The following is a 15,408-nucleotide window of genomic DNA, read 5'->3' as shown; positions in this document are numbered from 1 at the left end:
TCGAATGAACTTCAACTGCACACATGGACAGTTATTTAAAACTTTATTGTATTATTGCATGAGATTATAATAATTTCTCTCAGGCCTCTTCTGGCACATGCTCGGACAGTGTCTTCAGGGCATCCTTCTTCAGTGGCCCCTGCAGGTAAACCAGAGGTCAAAGGTTAAAATCCACATAGGAGCATTCAGCAGTGATTATGTCAACACAGGAAAAAGAAAAACAGACCCTTATTGTGAGGCGGAAATGCACACTGCAAACACTCATTCTCCTTGTTTCCTGGAATTCAGATTTTTATGGGGACCATTAATGTTCTCACACTCACCATAAAAGCCCTCTTCTCCTGGGCAGTCTGGAAGCGCCCGTGACCAAACTTGGAAGTGGTGTCAATAAACTTGAGCTGAATAGCCTCCTTGGATTTGCGAGATGTGTGCACGAGCAAAGACTGGGTGTAGGAAAACACACAAGATACGCATTTCCTTTCAATTTGAAAATAGCCTACCTGTTCAACTTATAACCTCAGAAAGGTACAATAGTGTAACATCTGAATTCAGACTTTCAAAATCAGACTGTACCTTTCGCAGGGTGAGGACACGTTTCTTAGCCCCGACAACACAGCCTTTCACCATGATAAAATCATTATTCACTTCACCATAGCGTGGGAAGCCTCCCTACAGGGACAATATCCAGAAAAAAAGGGAAAGACATTTGATATCACTTTCTATGAAGCCAATAAGTATAGTGCATTATACATGCAGTACATTCTTAAGGCACTATAACAGATGCCATAACTACACCTTGCATTCATTATGGTTACAGAGGGCAACAGTGTGTCTATAGGAGCTTGTAACTGTTCATGAAAAATTGGTAAAGCAGTTATAAGACTTAACACTGTTATAATACATCATAATACACTATGTAGATGCCAATAATACATTACAGATATTGGCTTCATAGAAAGTGTTATCAGAATTCACATATGCTGGTAGATTTGATTATCCATTTGTTCCTTTCTGTATTGTAAATGGCCATATTTTGTCACAGAATAAGGGCAGTACCATAGGGGTAATGGTCTTCTGGGTGGTGTCGTAGTTAGTAGAAGCGTTGTTCCGGATCACCTTTCCATCCTGGATGTGGACACCCTTACCCATACGGTAGATCTGAGGACATAAGGAAATCAAGGAATCAAGGAATGGGAAACCATGATGATTTTGGATTGGATTTGTTGTTAGAACAAGTAACAGCATAAAGTCTTACTGGTGAATCAGCTAACCTTCTTGTTGAGCTCCGTACGGTGGTGATAGCCCTTCTGACCAGCACGTGCTATGGTGTAGTTCACACGAGCAGGATGCCAGGCTCCAATACAGGCCACCTTCCTCAGACCCTTGTGAGTCTTCCTGGGGAGCTTCTTTGTGTGCCAGCGACTTGTCACACCTATCAACCCAAACAGAGCACAAAAGGCTCAAACTGACTGATTGATATGATCTGGTTATAAATTCATTTGTGTTACAACTTGTGGCGCAACTAGCAGGATGTTTCCAACCTTTGAAGCCATGTCCCTTGGTGACGCCAATGACATCGATCATCTCATCCTGGTAAAAGACGGTAGAGACGGGCACAGCCTGCTCCAGATGCTCCTTTGCCCAGTCCACTTTGTCTGAGATGCTTCCCCCATTTAGCTGCACCTCCATGATGTGGGCCTTTTTCTGCCTTATCGGCAGCAATCGCATCTGCAAATGGAGAATAAAGACCTGTGAAGCCAGTTGATCTGTAACTGAAAAAAGTGCAAAAATCTAGAAAAGCTTTGTTGTTCAGGGTCACTCAGACTGAAATGATATTCCCCCGACACATCATCGTCCTGTCTTTTTATAATTAGATTTATTAATCAGCACAAGACCATGTTTGAACTCTCAGTCATAACATCAGACAACTAAAAACAAGACGTTTTGATCTTAATACCACTGCTGAAGCTGAAACCTGCACAGAGAAAAGGCTGATCTTAGCAACACCATCAAGAGTGATCTTGGCTCATCTTCATATTGTTCACTGCCAACATAAAGGTTTTCACTTGGCAAAGTCTGGATGAGCAGCCAGGTTCTGCCCTGAAAATTATTTTTAAACTGCTATTTGAAACGCTGCTCTCCTCTGCCCCCCCACAGACAGACAGTGTTGGGACCAGACTTGTTTTACTCTTGGCAGTCGAGTGATCGGGGATGTGGCAACACTTATTTCCATTGCATGTGGTCAGGTGGATAACTCTGGAACCTCTGCCCTTTTGCAGGGGTGGATTCAAGAGAAGGAGAGAATAGCAGTCAATCATTAGACTAACCAATGCAGTCTGACTGACATGAGAGGAGACAGGAGTGAAAGATGGCTTGTGCTTTAAGTTTATAGTGTAAATGTTTGGGGTATAAATTTTATGCAGTTTGTCACTCTGAACAGTGTTGCACCGGTATGAAGAAAAACTGGCTTACTTGGGAGTGAACAATAACCCTGATGACTGAACAGTATTTCTTCATCATAGCAAAATCCTTGTCCAGCTGTTTTTTTCCTGTCTCCTCCTGCCACTTCTTACTGTACTTGGTGAAGGCCTTCTTCTTGCTCTTGTACCTGTAACATAGAAAGACACATAATTAGAAACAACAGTACAAGTGAGCATCAAGTGTTTGGTGAATTGACTTTCCCTTACATGGGATATACAAGGTGTATAATCACACACACACACCAGTTTTTGTAAAATCTACGCTTGCACTCGTCACTGAGATGCTCGGCAAAGATGGTCTTAAAGGAACGAAAGCCTTGCAAAGTCTTGATATATCCCACGACCCCCATCACAATGATCGGGGGAGTCTCAATGATGGTGACTGCCTCTACCTCCTCTCGCTTTGATTGCTCTGTGGGGAAAATATAGAAAATTATGATTTATTAGCAGGTATTTTAACAGCATAAATATGTCCCATTATGTGTTATATACTATTTCAAACCAGTGCAGAAGCTGTACATTTGTACAGAACCCAGTAGATTAACATCCAACACCTGACCTTATAAGACCCCCACCCTTCATCCTCTCTAGTCATCCTGTCTAAACAGAACTGAGTAAGCATCACTCAGTAAATATTTTTCCTCAAGCCTCCCATGCAACCATGATGCTGAGTCCAGTCGTAGGCTACTTACTGAGGCCAGTACGGTGCACCTCTCTGATGGTTTGGGTCATGCCAGCTTTGTATCCAAAGAAGGCAGTGAGGTGTACAGGTTTGCTGGGGTCATCTTTGGGCCATGTGCGCACCTTACCCCTATGCTTCTTGCTGCGCTTGTGTGGCAGGAACCCCATGTGTCCATGGCGGGGGGCATGGAATTTGCGATGAGACTGGAGAGGACATGACCCCCAGAAAATCAACACATATTCACAAGCAACTCAGATGACCCAGTGAGAAATGTAACCCAGAAATCAGACATACAATAATTGTTACAATAATGCCACAGGAGCTTTCCCTGATAAAATTCCTGATAGATAACATATGGCATAAACACACTGTAGGTATACAGGATGAACAAACCAAGAAATAAATAGTCAAAATAATGAAGAAAACAGAGGGTGGGACGCTGCATCAAAAAGCAGTCGCCATTTCAGTATTCCACGTGGTCCCCTCAAAGACAGCCATCACAAGATAACTTTTCAAAACACTTCATCCATCCTAATAAATCCAAACAGCCAAACAAACTCATAAATCACACACACATGCCCACATGTCGAAGACAAAGACAGATGAAACTGCACATAATAGCATAAAAAGAACCAAAAAGAGTGGGAGGACTGACCATGGCTGTGCACACTGACCAGGCGAGGGGTAGAAAGAGAGAGAGAATAGTGCTGATGTAAGGGTCATACATAAGATGATACAAAGTGTAAGGGCTCTAATTTGGTGTTTGGCCCAGCTGAGGAGCCGTATTCTCTTTCAAACAAGGCAATCTCTGCCAAGTTATGACAGGAGAAGATAGGAGGAGGGAAGAGGCAGGACTCAGAGGTCTAAGGTGGTGGGAAGCCCAGTGGACAGGAACCATATAACCAAGAAAGGAGTTGAGAGAGAGAGATAGGAAGAAGAAAGTTTTCATCGTCGTGTGGCCAACATTCACCTGGTCTGCTTTAAGGTTGATATAGCATCTTCTCTTTATTTTAAAGAGCAGTAATATTGCAGCCAGCAGTTGGGAACTCAGTGTAGGTGATTGATTGTTGATTAATTACATTCAGATAGATACAAATAAATTTACGTATATATACAGCAGGCCACATAACATTGGACAGAAAGTTTTCCTGCAATGGAGTGTCCTGCAACAGTTTGGGGTTCAGTATCTTTGATGCTTTAAAAGGCGAACAAGACAAATGTGGCCACTGTTTACTCACCATCACACGTCTGAGGCATTCATCTATGTCATAGCAAACCTGCACTGTCAAATATGAGATCAATTATAAACTCCTTTTTAAGTATGGGCCTCATGCATAAATCTTGTTTCTTATACAAAACTTTGCATTTTCAGTGAAAAAAATAGATAAAATTTAGCAATTTTAAATGCTCAATTTGATGCCTAATACCAAAAATGTGTGAAAAAAGTGCCAAAATGTATCACTATGCAGTAGTTGTTAGCTCTGCAGCACCACCTAATGTATTTTCATGGTACAACAGCTCCACCTGTAACCTTTAAACTTCGACCTTCCTGTTTTCAAAATACTGTAATTGGGCTTGTGCTACGTTTCTCGTCAAGCATGATATTTGTACCCAATAATAACTGTAGAATAATAAAAATAAAGCGTATATTGATAACATTAAAGTTTTTGTTGACCTCTACTTCGCCATTGTGTTGTGTCTTCTACGCATGCGCCACCTCGAAAGGAGAGCTGTCGAGGTCGAATTGTAGGATTTTTCAAGTCTTGGTCAAATTAGGGCAGAATAATGCCTGCAGACTATGATAAAGGAGCATATCCGGAGCCTCCTCGGCAGACTCCGGCTGTGGACAAACAGACAGCACTGCCAAACCCAGCCCTGATTTTGTCTAAACTCTTCTATTACTCCGTGGACCTGCCTGTCACCACATTTAGAGGTAACCGAAGCTAACTGAGCTAGCTAGCACAACAACACCGCTATCAGGAGCTGAGGGTGTAGTGTGGACATATAATGGGCATATTTAGATATTTTAACGATGCTGTCACCGTTGCTGCCTTGCAAAATATTACACCAATTTAGTTATAAGGCTCTGCTTCGTGGAAATATTGCGAGGTATACGCTTTTAGCGAGCTAGGCTAGCTAGCGTCATACATTCAGCTTTGCCTAGGTTTTGCTAAGTTGTGATCTGAACTGTGTTTTCTCCCGTTATTTTCCAGATGTTGTTGACAGCATTCGGGGTAACAACAAGTCTGTCTACTACCACCAGAAGTTCCGCCGTGTCCCTGACCTGACGGAGTGCCAGGAGGGAGATTACCTCTGCTACTATGAAGCAGAGATGCAGTGGAGGAGAGACTAGTAAGTGACTGGCCAAGCACAGATCTAGTTAAGATGAGATTTATTCATCATGATGGACATTCTGTGTGCCAGATATACCCAGTAGGCTCTACAGTTAATAAATATATAGTATATACACAGTATACTACTTATACAAGCATATGTAAATGAAATATAGACACACAAACACGATGCTCAAGTTAGCTTCAAATTATGGGTTAAGGGAAACATAAATAATGATATTTAGCGAGCAATTCTCTGTTTTTTCACCACTTCCGCTATGAAAGAGTGTTAGACACTGATATTTCTCCATCCAGAACACATTAGATCAGGTCCAGATCAAAAACCACTGTAATTTAGACTAGTCAAATCCTAATAATAATAATAATAATAATAATAGTAGTAATAATAATAATAATAATAATAATAATAATCTAGTCCAGATTTGATGAGTATAGTGGTTTTTCATCTGGATCTGGTCTAACGTGGTCTGTATGAAGAGACGTCAGTGAAATTGCCCTTGTTTATGTTTTTATAGGCAAAACAAAGGTGGTGAAAGTGGGTTTAAATAGCGTTAAGGCTTCCGCTACAATGTCTAACACTCTTTCATTGTGTAAGTGGTGAAAAACGGAGATTATTTATGTTTCCCTTAATTTTCCCCTCAACCATGAATCAGAAGTTAACTTCAGCATCAGGCACAGGCTGGGTTACCAATCATGCAAAGTGGCAACTGTCCATGGGGCCTCAGACCCTCAAGTGCCTCAAAAGCTGCAAATAAACTAGCACAAAAAGTAAGGAAATTTGTGTTTGGTAGATTATTTTTTTGTTGTAACAATGCTTCTTAGCAATAAATTTAATACCGTTGGAAAGCCTGTTTATTTCCCTTTTAAATGGTGCCACATTTGTAAGGAACATGCATTTGTGGGATGAGCAGCAGAGCTGAGTATGTGGGTTGCACCCCTCATACTGGTCACCAGCCTGGTCACACACTGCCGGAGTAACTTGGAGGTCAAGACTAGCCTCCTGTGCCTCCGACATTTGGTAAATGTTTGGGGAAGGCCTGTTCCTATTTCAAGATAGCAAGGCCCCTGTACACAAAGGTCTAGAAGATACATTACTTTCTGAGGTTGGTGTGGAAGAATTTTACTGGCCTGCACAGAGCTCAGACCTCCACTCCATCCCACACGTTAGAAAATAAATTGAAACACTGACTGCAAGCCAGGTCTGATCACTCAACATGGCAATGGAAGCAAATCCCTGCTCCTGTGGAAAGCCTTTTCTGAAGAGTGGAGATTATAGCAGCTGATTAGAGCCCATAACTTTGGAATAAGTTCATGAAGTGTCTTATTCAGGCCCTTTTAATTATGAGAAACATTTGGGTATAAAAATATTTACATTATAAGGACAGTATAGTAGTTGTAGGTGCATCTGCCTGACCAGTGGTAGGCTGATGTGGCCTAGGAAGGATGTCCTTTTTAAGCCATTATCACAAGCAGGCATCCAAGTCAGCTCTGGAGACATTATTGTTCTTGCAGCCTCGCTGTAGAATGTGAATTTCTCCTTATACTGTGTTGTTGTATCTTGATTCCTCAGTAAAGTGGACCAGGAGATTGTGAAGGTGGTCCAGGAGCGTCTGAGGGCTTGCCAGCAGAGGGAAGGATCCAGCTACGAGCAGAACTGTGCAAGGGAAATACAGCAGTTCAACGAGTCAACAAAGAACTTCCAGTCACGCTGTGAGTACTGTTCAATAGATTAGTTTGAGAATGTGTGGTGTGATGGAAAAGAAAGGTGTAAGCTTTGTATTATTGTTGTTGTCATGCTTCACATTGCTGACTAAATGCAGAATTTCCTGCTTTACTCAGTTTTTATGTAATTGGAAATAAGATCATAATGGGCATTTTGCACACATTTTATAGACTTAACGCTGAATTGAAAGATTAATCGATAATGAAAATAATTGCAGCCCAAGTTTGTTTTATGAACATGTTTTATGCTTTACTCATTGACACTTTCAAATTTAGCTCGACTACCACTAGATGTGTTTTAATGTACGACCTGCTATTTTCTAGATGGGGACCTGGGAGCGTACGCCAGCGGGAGGAAATGTCTAATGAAGCAAAAAGAGAGGATGATGGCAGCTCAGGCCCAGAATGCTTAAAAACAGTTCTCTATCTGTCCTGTGTAATACTTGTAAAATAAAGTTTATGTGAGAAATCAGATGTTAGCGTCTTTTCACCCTGTCTTAAAAGTGACATCTGCACAGTGCATGTATAATTGTGACTTTCCAACAATTAACTTTTATTGGGACTTGCAAACAACCACATAATATAGGGGGGTGAACAATTTTCATTTCAATGCATCAGCTCATCCGCTCATCACACCCTCGGTAGAACTTGATATGATATTGAGGCAATTTCTCTACCAGACTTTGTCAAGTAGGACTGATTTATGAAAATATTTTTGCATCCATGTAAGGAAGTTCGTTCATTTGCTAGATGGCTAAATATACCTGTCTGTGTCCACTATGAATTTCAAATTGATTTTTTCAAAATTATAACAGTGATTAAAGTTACATACAGCAGATCCTTAAAAGTACCAATACAGCAATGTAAAAATACTCCATACAGGTAGAAGTCCTGCATGAAACAAACTACTTAGGTACATAAGTATTAGCAGCATAATGTACTTAAAAATAGTAAAAGAATGTTTGGTCCCTCTGACTGATATTATATATGACATTAGATCATTAATACCGACGCATCAGTGTGTAAGCAGCATGTTACTGTTGTAGCTGCTGGAGGTGTTGAAATATTGGATCATTTGAACATTTAATGAAACTAGACCATGTGAGAAGTGGAAAAAACACTATTTGGTGGAGCTGTTAACTTAAGACATCTGAAATGTGACACCGACTACACACTGCTTTTTGTAAGACATCAAAAGCCAAAAAAGTTGGAAACCACTGGTTTCATCTTTAACAATGTGTTGTATTTTTAAAAACAAGCATGCAAGTATAAAGTGCATAAAATTGAAATACTGTAGTAGAGGTACCTCAAGATTTTACATTTATACCATAATGTGGATTCCTGATGCAAAACTAGTCTATGTAAGGAGCTTATTAATACATGCGTTCTGTCAAGAGTTCAGCACAAGTAACAAGACCATACACATTAAAATTATGTTTCCAGATTGTTTATTTCAACAATTCCACTGTACAAAAAGTTTAGGAGGAAGCTGCCTGGACTGCCTGGCCTCTCTGCACAGACACCCTGGTGTGAGTCTTGGCCAGATGGTCAGTGAACTCCTGAAACAAGATAGAAAGCCTGTTAATACACAACTTCACCTACATCTTAAAACATTCTAGTAACGGATTGGTCTGATGCTTGTTCTGACCTGGTAGGGAGACTTTGTGAAGACGGTCTCCTTCCAGAGATCAGGGGTCAGGTAGCTGTAAGTCTTGGAGATGGCATCAAAGGTGGCCTTAGCTGGGGAGGGAACAAAAAGTAGATTATTAAGATGGAGCTCTGTGTTTTGACAATGTAGCATCTTGTATGGAAAATATAAAAATGTTGAGCACTAAAAAGGGGAACAGAAGAGACTATTAAAACAGTCTTTCTGCCGTGCATTATAATACTCGTTTATTTCTCTCCTGATAACGACAACTACACCACTGCAGAGGTGAAGCTGAGCAGAGCTAGGAGAAAACCAGAAACGTACAGCTTTAGACACATAACCATCAGCTGAATCTTACCAAAGTTGCCGAGGGTGGCAGTGCAGCCTCTTGCGGAGGTGTAACAATCGTCGATACCGGCCATCATGAGCAGCTTCTTGGGCACAGGAGCGGACACAATGCCGGTACCACGGGGCGCGGGGATGAGACGCACCAGGACAGAGCCGCAGCGTCCAGTCACCTTGCAGGGCACGGTGTGGGGCTTACCGATCTTGTTACCCCAGTAACCTCTCCTGACGGGGACGATGGACAGCTTGGCCAGGATGATGGCTCCACGGATGGCTGTGGCCACCTCTTTGGAGCACTTCACGCCCAGACCGACGTGGCCGTTGTAGTCACCAATGGCAACAAAGGCCTGTAAAAAAAAAAAAAAAACAACCCAGAGGCAAACAATGTCACATCTGGACTACCTGCACTATATTAAAAATTTTTTAAAAAAAAAACACTGATAACAAGCCGCCTGTACTACAGAGTTGTCCCTTAAACGCACCTTGAACCTGGTGCGCTGACCGGCCCTGGTCTGCTTCTGGACGGGCATGATCTTAAGCACCTCATCCTTCAGACCAGAACCCAAGAAGAAGTCGATGATCTCAGACTCCTGCAGAAAAACAAAAGATTTCAGCATTAGATTATGACTTGTTGCAGTTGCCGAAGGAATAAATCTACCCTAGTATAGTGTTGCATTATTCCAGATAGTGTTAATACATCAGTTTTGAGTCATTCTGATCATAACAGAATTGCAGTTTTTTTTCCCTACACCAAGTCCTCAAGTGAGGGGTCTATACAGACAGATGAAGCAACCCAAAATCAAAGTGTTGTTGCACAATCCTACAAATGCCAACACTGTTACATAACATGCATGCTAGGTAGTTTTCTAACATACTAGCCCCAGTATTTGCCTCCCATGTATTATCACATAGCCAAGCATCTGTTTTTCTGAAAGATAAAATCACCGATAACCTTGAGGTAGTTGTAATCTTCTATGAAGTTTCTTTACATTATTCTGTGTTGTCTACACAACATGTTTATATTTTTCTTATGTTACATAAAACAAGCGACAACAAGCAAAACAACAGGGATATAGAAGTCAGAGAATTATCTCTCAGAGGAACAGGTGCTTAACTGAAGTATTTATCACCCACTTATGCACAATACACTTATCTACATGTGTGCAATATAATGTACATTTCTCCAATTTTATTAAATTTCTCTCATTATATATTCTAATTGGAACTAGAGGTCAAAGAAGCCAAATTTCATTGCTTTCAATGTTGCCATCTGCCATGTTGCTGTGCATGTGACCATAAAACCTCTTGAATCTCTCATTTAATATAATAATACACATATACAGGCACTAACTGAGGCAAACAATATACAAAATAGTGACAGTAAACCCCTTCAAACTAAGTGGACCATTATGGGGAGAAAACTAACACTTCTTAGCAGCAGGCCTCCCTTTACTCCTCTTTCAGCACTAAAACATGTAATAGTAAACAGTCCATCTGTCATGCATGTGACACAATGCTCACCTTGATGGGCAGAGAGTACAGGTAGATCTCCTCCAGGGACTTGATCTTCATGTCCTTAACAAGGCGGCCCAGCTTGGTGACTGGCACCCACTAAAAGAGAAGGACCACCACCGTTATACAACACTAACGGGTATTCTCTTAGAATATTTACCTGCCGTTACAAACGAATTTCACCGATTAATTGATACTTAAGAGTCTTCAGAAAGAAACTTCAGTTACCTCCTTGTCCTCGGACTTGCCGCCCCGGGCACCACGGCCCCTGCCACGGCCTCTGCCGCGTCCACGGCCCCGGCCGCCGCGGCCACCTGCGCCAAAACCTCCGCGAAAACCTCCTCTACCACCGGCGTCGTCCGCCATTTGCTGCAGAACAAAACAAAGATCATAGTTAATATATATTTTGACCGCTAAGGCAACAGAGCGCCTAAATTATATTCTGTCATTTATCGCAGAACACGAGCACCGCCGCCATATTCAACACTGAACACATATCTTCAAAAAGTCAAAATATCTCAAATTCTGCTTCACTACGCTAATAAATGCCGTCAGTATCTTAATATAATATGTTCTTGTGTAGTTTTATAGCAAACATTAATGTGTTTGGCAGGACGATGCGTGAGATAAACGAGGATTTTGACTAGAATGAACAATTCATCGGTCCACTTACGTGATCGTTATAACAGGAAGAAGACCCGAGAGAAGTCTCGCCGGGTTTTATCCTTAGGAATCATCGCGATATTTCCTCCACGAGAAAACGCGCTGACTGCTGCCCACTAGCGACAGGTTTTTTCATCACTGACCAAAAGGTATGATTAAAAACATTCATAAAAAAAGCATTTATTGCTATTCAGTTTCATTTAATTGATACCACGCTGTTTTATTTCCAACATGTCTTATCTGTTTCATTGCTACTGTTGTTTTATTGTTTTATTACAATTATTTTAATCTCATACTAGAGCTATTTTATTCTCTTTTCTTTTAAATGTCTTATTGTACTGCTTAATTGTAGTATTTTAATGTTTTAATGATGTAAAGCACCTTGTAACTTTGCTGTATAAAGTTTATTATTATTTATTTATAATATATCAGTTGATAAGAAAGTGTATTATTATTATTATATTATTATATTGCTAACATTAGTAGACATGAATACCCTTTTTATAAAGGAGGAAAAGTGCAGGTGAGTTTTGCATTACTGTGTTGATCAGCATCCTTCATCACTTGTCAACAAGCACAGTCTCCACTCTCCTCTTAAATGATGAATGAAAACAACCTACAGTGTAATGTTATATACTTTATTTACAAAATAGATGAAACAACAGCACAAAATTGGAAGGTGTGTCCAAACTTTCGACTGTTACCGTACCTACCTACATCTTCAAACACACACCTTCAAAGAAATGAACACGTGCAGAAATTATACACAGCAGTAGCCAACCAGCAGCAGCAACTAACTCGTCCCTCAGCAGTTGCTGTTGTTGCTACTTGGAGTCCCACCGGAGCTGCCGCTGCTCTCTCCGGCGTCCTCCTCCTCCACCTCGTGCAGGTCGTCCATCACCTCCAGGCTCTCACAGATCAGCCCTATCTGTCTCTTCATGTGGGCCATGGTGCTCTGCATCCTCCTCATCTTCCTCTGCAGGGCGGTGGCGATGGCCCTGTGGTTCCTCTGCCTGGCTTCGTACTCCTGCCTCAGCTGCTTGTAGCAGTTGTGTTGAGCCTCGGTGCGGTGGGAGAGTATCGTGCCACAACCCATGTGGCAGGGCTGGCGCCAGTGGTCACAGTGGCGTGCGTGGGTGTCCAGGTCCCTGCGGAGGAGCTGTGCACGACAGCCCTGGTACGGGCAGGGGATGAGCTCGTACAGACAGCTCATGCTGTGGCAGTACTGCTCTGAGAGGGGGAAGGTCTCTGCACAACCACGGATCTCATTCTTACACTAAGAAGAGACCACACAAACTAATCAATAGCTAGAAAAAGACATTAATCACATAAATGCTTACAGAATTAGAGAATTCACTCAATCTTTCTTAACTACAAGTACTGTTTGAAGACTGTTATTATCAAACAGATGTGATATTACTGGTGTTGAGAACAACTTAGGCAAAATTAGTTACTGAACAGATGACTGTTGCTTAGAGCTTAAATGATAAGTCAATTAACTGATTAGTTGGTTGACAGAGGTTAATCAACAATCATTCTGATAAGCTATTTCAGGTTTTGGACTATTAGTCATTGTGAAAGGTCACTCCTCTACCTTTTCACTGGGTCTTTGCTCCCAACATTACTAGTGTTTTTTTTTTTTTTTGTGAGTTTTGTGACGGTAGGGCAGATTGTCTGCTTAATCAGTGATAGTGACAAGTGTATCATTAGCCGCACTAAGCAGTGAGTCTCTGGGCTCTGTCAAGTTGAGGTCGGAAGCATAAAACTGTTCTTTAGTAAATGACATTCTGTATAATAATAATATAATCTGTCAGCAGTAAAAGAGAAATTCTACATCAATGTTCTACGTGTTTTGAAAGCTTTGTATCAGTCTAGCTCACCCTGTGGTAACCTCAGTAGATGGTATGTTTTAGTTAGGTGAGGCTGAGAAGGTACAAGACCAAACACTGGTAGCAGCTTGATGTGAGGCTGCAGATTATATGTTTGTTCTTTGCTTCAGCTTAGTTTAGGTTCATTTTTGCCTCTGTTTCATCAATATTTTTGTCAATAAATATCACTATTTCTTGCATATACTCCTGCCTGCCGGCCTGCTCAATTAACATCCCTTTAAAAGTTTCCAGTGCCAAATAACATCTTCTTTATATGGGGCAGCAGCACTACAGTCAGACAAAATAAGACAATTATAGACTCTCAGAACTAGCGATGGACATTTTCCATTATTTTCTGACACTGAAAAGATTGAATGATTAATCAATTGACTAAAAAATATTCAGTAGTTAATTGATAATGAAAATAATCATTAGTTGAGGTTACAGACAGTCACCATTTAAGGGCCAAAGTGACATCTTGACTGTAACCTTTACAATATGATATGAATAGATATGAATATGCCCTGTATCAACACGTTGACATGGCCTCATAAAATCTACAATAAGCCACTGGGCAACCTGTATATATACAGCCACTTAATTATAATAATAAGAGATGTCATGATAACTACAAACGTGTACAAATGTGTACAGATTCAACTCTCCTCCTATTCTCAGTTTCCTACCTTGATCTTCATGCGTCCAATAGATTTGCTCAGCTTGAACATGACAAAGATCAAGCTTGGGTTCACTGGCTTTCTACAGCAGGGGCAGGTCTCCTGTCTGAAGAGGATAAATGATGTTGATGTTCTACTGTATAGACTAGACATTAATAACAATCCAATACTGTACTTTTTTTTTTTTTTTACAATGTCCAGTGGTATTGATGCATGTTCAGTACCTCTTCAGCCACTGTAGGATGCATTTCTTGCAGAAGATGTGGTGGCATGCAGCTCTTACTGGACACCTGAGGACCCCCTGGCAAATGGTGCAGATCAGATCGTAGTCTGGAGTGTCCACAAACAGCTCCACATCATAGCCCCCGCTCTGTGTTGACACCTCTGGGTCCGCCTGGATGTGGCCAATATAACACTACTTCATTCAGGCTCATCATAATACACACTTATAATGTATTTCAGGGAGATATTGGGGGTCAGACCTGAGTAGACGGACATATTGTGACACTTAATGCAACAACAGGTAAATCAACGGGTAAATATTCTTTCAACAGCTGTAAACCACGACTCTACAGCTGCCTACAAGCATCCATAGTGTTTCCAACATAAAGGCAGGAGATGACAAAACAGAATTGTTCTGGAAAGTCATATGACTGATCACATGATTAAAGAAAACAGCCACAATCCTTCTGTTTGTACTCTTTTTCTTCAGAAAATAAGATGAGATCACTTTAAAATACTTGGAAGCACATCAAATTGGCCAAGAGTTACTTAATTGTCATTGTTAGTTAATTCAAATATTTAATAAAAAGTACCACGATATACAGTAGCTACATACAAGACTATAGCCTCTACAATTTAAGCTTTGAAAAACAAAAATCACGTCAAGTTCCCATAAAGCCTAAAATATGTAGACTACGTGTAAAAGTTTCAAGTATCTGTCAATAAATGTGAGACATAAAACCTAGATTACAAAAATAAACAGAAGTTGTCTGCTACTCACCATGATAATCCCCTTCCCTCACCGTGTTTCCATTCCCGGTGCTGCTTTACTCCATATCGGTCCCCTCACATGTCACACACAGAACACACACCCGCGTTATCAATGCAACACACACATGAACATTCCTGACAAAACATGAAGGAGGGTTCGTGTGTGTGTGTTTGTGGGTGTGTGTGTGTGTGTGTGTGTGCGGACAAATGACAACAGTAAATTATATAAACGAAGGGAGATAATGGCTCTCATGAAGCGCGTCCTTTCCCTGCTGTTCTAGCATCAAAGCACAGCCTCCACATGTCAAACAGGAGCTTCTTTTTTTAACATGAATAGCTCAGCAGCGTTTATTGTTTTGAGCCACAGTGACGAATTGTATGACCACAGAACATGCACGCATTTTAATTTTAAATTTGATTTCCCACAAACTCTCAGTTTATATGATTTATGATATGAAAATCGA

General features: G+C 41.0%; 4 protein-coding genes across 5 annotated transcripts; 1 reads left to right on the top strand and 3 right to left on the bottom strand.

The window, feature by feature from the left end:
- Window positions 1-26: 26 nt before the first annotated feature.
- LOC122966312 (60S ribosomal protein L3-like) lies at window positions 27-4,423 on the bottom strand. Of its 2 annotated transcripts, none has more exons than XM_044330409.1 (10): window positions 4,401-4,423; window positions 3,173-3,365; window positions 2,724-2,892; window positions 2,473-2,608; window positions 1,542-1,728; window positions 1,272-1,432; window positions 1,057-1,158; window positions 574-669; window positions 324-443; window positions 27-139 (listed from the first exon to the last, which is right to left on the bottom strand). In XM_044330409.1, exons 1-10 carry the CDS (start codon window positions 4,401-4,403, stop codon window positions 80-82), a joined length of 1,227 nt encoding a protein of 408 aa, XP_044186344.1. In that variant the 5' UTR covers window positions 4,404-4,423; the 3' UTR covers window positions 27-79. The 2 variants fall into 2 exon arrangements, with proteins under 2 accessions (XP_044186344.1, XP_044186343.1); XM_044330408.1 differs by lacking the exon at window positions 4,401-4,423 and adding an exon at window positions 3,818-3,920.
- Window positions 4,424-4,842: 419 nt separating this feature from the next.
- ndufb10 (NADH:ubiquinone oxidoreductase subunit B10) lies at window positions 4,843-7,710 on the top strand. The gene is made up of 4 exons (XM_044330410.1): window positions 4,843-5,095; window positions 5,376-5,514; window positions 7,087-7,226; window positions 7,563-7,710. The coding sequence occupies exons 1-4, from the start codon at window positions 4,948-4,950 to the stop codon at window positions 7,649-7,651; spliced, it is 516 nt and encodes a 171-aa protein (XP_044186345.1). The 5' UTR covers window positions 4,843-4,947; the 3' UTR covers window positions 7,652-7,710.
- A 959-nt stretch (window positions 7,711-8,669) lies between these two features.
- On the bottom strand, window positions 8,670-11,136 carry rps2 (ribosomal protein S2). The gene is made up of 6 exons (XM_044330876.1): window positions 10,972-11,136; window positions 10,753-10,842; window positions 9,714-9,821; window positions 9,245-9,578; window positions 8,887-8,978; window positions 8,670-8,797 (listed from the first exon to the last, which is right to left on the bottom strand). Exons 1-6 carry the CDS (start codon window positions 11,107-11,109, stop codon window positions 8,717-8,719), a joined length of 843 nt encoding a protein of 280 aa, XP_044186811.1. The 5' UTR covers window positions 11,110-11,136; the 3' UTR covers window positions 8,670-8,716.
- Window positions 11,137-11,986: 850 nt separating this feature from the next.
- rnf151 (ring finger protein 151) lies at window positions 11,987-15,408 on the bottom strand. Its single transcript, XM_044330877.1, has 4 exons — window positions 14,955-15,408; window positions 14,176-14,345; window positions 13,961-14,057; window positions 11,987-12,682 (listed from the first exon to the last, which is right to left on the bottom strand). The coding sequence occupies exons 1-4, from the start codon at window positions 14,955-14,957 to the stop codon at window positions 12,212-12,214; spliced, it is 741 nt and encodes a 246-aa protein (XP_044186812.1). The 5' UTR covers window positions 14,958-15,408; the 3' UTR covers window positions 11,987-12,211.

This window comes from Thunnus albacares, chromosome 17 (assembly GCF_914725855.1).
Source record: "Thunnus albacares chromosome 17, fThuAlb1.1, whole genome shotgun sequence".
Lineage (NCBI taxonomy): Eukaryota > Metazoa > Chordata > Actinopteri > Scombriformes > Scombridae > Thunnus > Thunnus albacares.
Note: the sequence above shows the minus strand (reverse complement) of the source record. Positions and strands in the feature narration are given on the sequence as shown.

Excerpts from the sequence above, each read along its gene's own strand:
- rnf151 (XM_044330877.1), bottom strand. Across the intron at positions 14,058-14,175 it reads ATCCTACAGTGGCTGAAGAG|ACAGGAGACCTGCCCCTGCT; the intron begins GTACTGAACATG and ends TATCCTCTTCAG. Across the intron at positions 12,683-13,960 it reads TTGGACGCATGAAGATCAAG|TGTAAGAATGAGATCCGTGG; the intron begins GTAGGAAACTGA and ends GTCTCTTCTTAG.
- LOC122966312 (XM_044330408.1), bottom strand. The coding sequence starts at position 3,889 with ATGTATGACCCTTACATCAGCACTATTCTCTCTCTCTTTCTACCCCTC. Across the intron at positions 2,893-3,172 it reads GGTGCACCGTACTGGCCTCA|AGCAATCAAAGCGAGAGGAG; the intron begins GTAAGTAGCCTA and ends TTTTCCCCACAG. Across the intron at positions 1,433-1,541 it reads CAAGGGACATGGCTTCAAAG|GTGTGACAAGTCGCTGGCAC; the intron begins GTTGGAAACATC and ends TTGGGTTGATAG.
- rps2 (XM_044330876.1), bottom strand. The coding sequence starts at position 11,109 with ATGGCGGACGACGCCGGTGGTAGAGGAGGTTTTCGCGGAGGTTTTGGC. Across the intron at positions 9,822-10,752 it reads TGTACTCTCTGCCCATCAAG|GAGTCTGAGATCATCGACTT; the intron begins GTGAGCATTGTG and ends GTTTTTCTGCAG. Across the intron at positions 8,979-9,244 it reads TGCCACCCTCGGCAACTTTG|CTAAGGCCACCTTTGATGCC; the intron begins GTAAGATTCAGC and ends TTCCCTCCCCAG.
- ndufb10 (XM_044330410.1), top strand. The coding sequence starts at position 4,948 with ATGCCTGCAGACTATGATAAAGGAGCATATCCGGAGCCTCCTCGGCAG. Across the intron at positions 5,096-5,375 it reads GCCTGTCACCACATTTAGAG|ATGTTGTTGACAGCATTCGG; the intron begins GTAACCGAAGCT and ends GTTATTTTCCAG. Across the intron at positions 7,227-7,562 it reads AAAGAACTTCCAGTCACGCT|ATGGGGACCTGGGAGCGTAC; the intron begins GTGAGTACTGTT and ends GCTATTTTCTAG.